The following is a 6,000-nucleotide window of genomic DNA, read 5'->3' on the forward strand; positions in this document are numbered from 1 at the left end:
CGCATACACTCACTCACTCACGCATACACTCACTCACTCACGCATACACTCACTCACTCACACATACACTCACTCACGCATACACTCACTCACTCACGCATACACTCACTCACTCACTCACGCATACACTCACTCACTCACGCATACACTCACTCACTCACGCACGCACGCATACACTCACTCACTCACGCATACACTCACGCAGCATTATGCCGTTGAATCATCTGTCAGTCGTGTGTGTGTGTGTGTAAACTCTTACCGGCCCCGTGTGTGGTGGCGATGACGCTTCTCGACTGCTGACTGGCTCCCAGCGGTGAATACGCTTTGACGTAGATAGAGAAGGTGGTGGAGGCTTCCAGGTTAGTGAAGTCGTGCTGAAACGTGTCTTTGCTAACGGCTTCCTGAAGCTCGCTGTTGTCCGGCTCTGAAAACACACACGCATCATTCATCAGTTTAGATCCTCAACCGGCTGATAAACGGAGCTCTCGGTTTCTCATCTCACCGCCCAGTTTGCGTATATGCAGCACGTATCCGATGATGCCGTCGCTGACGTGTGGCTCCGGCTGCTTCCAATGGATCCGTAGGGAGCTGGTGGACAGTGGTGTGGCTGTCAGGTCCTGAGGGGCTTCTGGGAACTGGGCGGACTGGGAGACGGCGAGGCGAGCGCTGGCCTGGTTGGTTCCCGCGCTGTTCTCCGCGATACACTGATAAATGGCCTCGTCTTCAGCCGTGATGTGCGTCACAGCCAGAGTACTGCAGAGTACACACACACACACACATACACACAGACACACACACACACACGTTTCATTGACATCTTTATCCCTGTGAGGTTCAAATGATCTGATAAACCTGTCAATCTCCTGCAGTCCTTCCGTCTCTGATCGTTTTCACTCTTTTATCAAGTAAAAGTCTTTTAGTCTAATTGTACAAACGTCCTCCTTCAGCTCGAGCTTCACGAGTCTTTCTGTGTCAAATCTGACCTGATTTTATCAAGGAAACGCAAGAATAACTCTGATATTGTTAGTAATATTTCAGCTGGACTGAAGCAGCTTTACTTGATTATCATAATTTATTATAAAATACATGAATATCAAATATAATCATCAGGCTTTTGAGGAAGGTTTATCTGTAAATCTCTCAATCATCATTGTATTGTATTGCATTGCATTGTATGTTTTACAACTACAGATCATACAACTGATTTTAAATATCTTACTAAGACTAATATTATTGGCAGATATTGATATTTATATAGTATAAGCGTTTCAGTATAAGCGTCAGAATTTCATATAAATATCAGCATCTGCATCAAACTGCATATTTTTGCTTTGAATAAAAGGAGTCATTCGAGTCAAAAAAGTATTAAGTGTGTGTATCAAACAAAACACATGAAAACATTTTTATATTCCGTTTAAAGTGTTCCCATTTCAAAAAATTTAAATTTCCTGACTATTATTCCATATGTCAGGCTGTCGAGCGGCTGTAGGCTGGCACTCACCTGTTGTTGTTGGTGAGTTTGATGGTTTCTCCAGGCGTGAGAATCTTGCCGTTCTTCAACCAGATGAGGTGCGGATCGGGAACACCTTGAGCCTGACAGGTGAAGACGACACTCGAACCCGCCGGCTTCGACACCGACTGAGGCCACTGCAGGAACTCTGGAGGAGCTGAACCAGCAGACACCAGTCAATCAAGAGTTGAACATCAAACACCAGTCCATCAGACACCAGTCCATCACATACCAGACCATCAGACACCAGTCCATCAGACACCAGTCCATCACATACCAGACCATCAGACACCAGTCCATCAGACACCAGTCCATCACACACCAGACCATCAGACACCAACTCATCAAACACCAGTCCATCAGACACCAGACCAGCAGACACCAGTCCATCAGACACCAGCTCATCAGACACCAGACCATCAGACACCGGTCCATCAAACACCAGTCCATCAGACACCAGACCATCAGACACCAGTCCATCAGACACCAGTCCATCAGACACCAGTCCATCAGACACCAGTCCATCAGACACCAGTCCATCAGAAACCAGTCCATCAGAAACCAGTCCATCAGACACCAGTCCATCAGACACCAGTCCATTAAACACCAGTCAATCAGACACCAGACCAGCAAACACCAGTCCATCAGACACCAGTCCATCAGACAACAGACCAGCAAACACCAGTCCATCAGACACCAGTCCATCAGACACCAGTCCATCAGACAAGACCAGCAAACACCAGTCCATTAAACACCAGTCCATCAGACACCAGTCCATCAGACAGCAGTCCATCAGACACCAGTCCATCAGACACCAGTCCATCAGACACCAGTCCATCAGACACCAGTCCATCAGACACCAGTCCATCAGACACCAGACCATCAGACACCAGTCCATCACACACCAGACCAGCAAACACCAGACCAGCAAACACCAGTCCATCAGACACCAGTCAATCAGACACCAGACCCGCAAACACCAGTCCATTAAACACCAGTCCATTAAACACCAGTCAATCAGACACCAGTCCAGCAAACACCAGTCAATCAAACACCTGTCCATCACACACCAGTCCATCAGACACCAGTCCATCAAACACCAGTCCATCAGACACCAGTCCATCAAACACCAGTCCATCAAACACCAGTCCATCAGACACCAGTCAATCAGACCAGCAAACACCAGTCCATCAGACACCAGTCCATCACACACCAGTCCATCAGACACCAGTCCATCAGACACCAGTCCATCAAACACCAGTCCATCAGACACCAGTCCATCAGACACCAGTCAATCAGACACCAGTCCATCAGACACCAGTCCATCAGACACCAGTCCATCAGACACCAGTCCATCAGACACCAGTCCATCAGACACCAGTCCATCAAACACCAGTCCATCAAACACCAGTCCATCAAACACCAGTCCATCAGACACCAGTCCATCAGACACCAGTCAATCAGACACCAGTCCATCAAACACCAGTCCATCAAACACCAGTCCATCAAACACCAGTCCATCAGACACCAGACCCGCAAACACCAGTCCATTAAACACCAGTCCATTAAACACCAGTCAATCAGACACCAGTCCAGCAAACACCAGTCAATCAAACACCTGTCCATCACACACCAGTCCATCAAACACCAGTCCATCAAACACCAGTCCATCAGACACCAGTCCATCAGACACCAGTCCATCAAACACCAGTCCATCAGACACCAGTCCATCAGACACCAGTCAATCAGACCAGCAAACACCAGTCCATCAGACACCAGTCCATCACACACCAGTCCATCACACACCAGTCCATCAGACACCAGTCCATCAGACACCAGTCCATCAGACACCAGTCCATCAGACACCAGTCCATCAGACACCAGTCCATCAGACACCAGTCCATCAGACAGCAGTCCATCAAACACCAGTCCATCAGACACCAGTCCATCAGACACCAGTCAATCAGACACCAGTCAATCAGACACCAGTCAATCAGACCAGCAAACACCAGTCCATCAGACACCAGTCCATCAGACCAGCAAACACCAGTCCATCAGACACCAGTCCATCACACACCAGTCCATCACACACCAGTCCATCACACACCAGTCCATCACACACCAGACCATCACACACCAGACCATCAGACACCAGACCATCACACACCAGAACATCAGACACCAGTCCATCAGACACCAGTCAATCAGACACCAGACCCGCAAACACCAGTCAATCACACACCAGTCCATCACACACCAGACCATCAGACACCAGTCCATCAGACACCAGTCCATCAGACACCAGTCAATCAGACACCAGACCCGCAAACACCAGTCAATCACACACCAGTCCATCACACACCAGACCATCAGACACCAGTCCATCAGACACCAGTCAATCAGACACCAGTCAATCAGACACCAGTCAATCACACACCAGTCCATCACACACCAGTCCATCACACACCAGACCATCAGACACCAGACCATCGGACACCAGACCATCGGACACCAGTCCATCAGACACCAGACCATCAGACACCAGACCATCAGACACCAGACCATCAGACACCAGTCCATCAGACACCAGTCAATCAGACACCAGTCAATCAGACACCAGTCAATCACACACCAGTCCATCACACACCAGACCATCAGACACCAGACCATCGGACACCAGACCATCGGACACCAGTCCATCGGACACCAGTCCATCGGACACCAGTCCATCAGACACCAGTCCATCAGACACCAGTCCATCACACACCAGACCATCAGACACCAGACCATCAGACACCAGTCATACATTAACGTTTAAGACAATAATTAAATATATTTAAAAAAATTCCACATTCTCCAAAATTAATAAAATTCATTATTGGAAATCATGGAATTAAATGCATTATTTTTCTCATAATTTTTTCTTCTAAATATTTTAACAATTTGTTTTCCTATAATTACAAAACCATTGATTTAATTTTGGAAATGATAATATCATTTTGTTGTCTTTATAATATCATACTGAATATTTTTCCTCACACAGATTTGTGTTTATATGGGGATCATCATATCTGTGAGACGTTTGTATAAATTGTGTGTTTTCTGTCCTAAACTCCCCCGTCCGACTCTCCATTCCATCAATCTAGACCACAAACCCCCACCGTACGCATCATTTCCTGGAGGCCTACTGGAATGAGTTCAGGGGTCAGAGGTCAGAGGTGATCCGTCACTCACACACATTTATTCCTCCCCCTCCGCCTCGCTTTCTTCTATTATCAATCTGTCCATCCACTCAAATACAACACACAACAACACTACAACCTCTACAGTCCGTTTGTTTGTTATATCTGTCAGTCTCTTTTCATATGGCTGTGTGTGTGTGAGTGAGTGTGTGTGTCTGTGTGAGAGAGAGTGTGTGTAAAGAGTATATGGACTGTGTGTGTAAGTGTGTTTGTGAGAGAATGTGTATGAGTGTGTGTGTGTGTATGGAGTATATGGACTGTGTATGTGTGTGTGTGTGTGTGTGTATAGACTATATGGACTGACTGTGTGATTGTGTGTGTGTGTGTGTGTGTGTGTGTGTGTGTGTGTGTGTGTGTGAGAGAGAGAGAGAGAGTGCGAGTGAATATGTTTGAGAGTGTGTGCGTCTGTGTATAGACTGTGTGTGTTTGTGTGTGTGTGTGTATAGAGTATATGGACTGTGTGTGTGTGTGTGTGTATGCATAGACTATATGGACTGACTGTGTGATTGTGTGTGTGTGAGTGTGTGTGAGAGAGAGAGAGTGTGAGTGAGTATGTGTGAGAGTGTGTGCATCTGTGCATAGACTGTGTGTGTGTATTAGTGTGTGTGTGTGTGTGTGTGAGAGTGTGTGTGTGAGAGAGAGAGAAAGAGAGTATAGACTATTTGGACTGTGTGTGATTGTGTGCGTGTGTGAGAGAGAGAGAGTGTGCGTCGTCTGTGTATAGACTATATGGACTATTTGTGTGTATGTGTGAGTGAGAGAGAGAGAGAGAGAGAGAGAGAGAGAGAGAGAGAGAGAGTGCAAGTGAATATGTGTGAGAGTGTGTGCGTCTGTGTATAGACTGTGTGTGTGTGTATAGAGTATATGGACTGTGTGTGTGTGTGTGTGTGTGTGTGTGTGTATGTATAGACTATATGGACTGACTGTGTGATTGTGTGTGAGAGAGAGAGAGAGAGAGTGTGAGTGAGTATGTGTGAGAGTGTGTGCATCAGTGTATAGACTGTGTGTGTGTGTGTGTGTGTGTGTGTGTGAGAGAGAGAGAGAGTGTGCGTCGTCTGTGTATAGACTATATGGACTATTTGTGTGTATGTGTGAGTGAGAGAGAGTGTGTGAAAGTGTGTGTCTGTGTATAGACTATATGAACTGTGTGATTGGATGTGTGTGTGTGTGTGTGTGTGAGAGAGAGTGTGTATCGCAGCTGCTGCTCAAAACCAGACGACACGCATCAGCGTCTCCATGCTCCGCCCA

General features: G+C 46.9%; 1 protein-coding gene across 1 annotated transcript in view; it reads right to left on the reverse strand.

The window, feature by feature from the left end:
- Positions 1-6,000, reverse strand: part of LOC143738050 (immunoglobulin superfamily DCC subclass member 3) — a 36,260-nt gene that overhangs the window by 12,456 nt on the left and 17,804 nt on the right. The window contains exons 8-10 of the mRNA XM_077229909.1: positions 1,502-1,667; positions 503-753; positions 260-424 (exon numbers count right to left, since the gene is read on the reverse strand). Coding sequence (XP_077086024.1) covers positions 260-424; positions 503-753; positions 1,502-1,667 — 582 coding nt within the window. The remainder of the gene's footprint in view (positions 1-259; positions 425-502; positions 754-1,501; positions 1,668-6,000) is intronic.

The sequence above is a fragment of the Siphateles boraxobius genome, unplaced genomic scaffold (genome assembly GCF_051911475.1).
Source record: "Siphateles boraxobius isolate OS27281-9 unplaced genomic scaffold, OSU_SipBor_1 137, whole genome shotgun sequence".
Classification (NCBI taxonomy): Eukaryota; Metazoa; Chordata; class Actinopteri; order Cypriniformes; family Leuciscidae; genus Siphateles; species Siphateles boraxobius.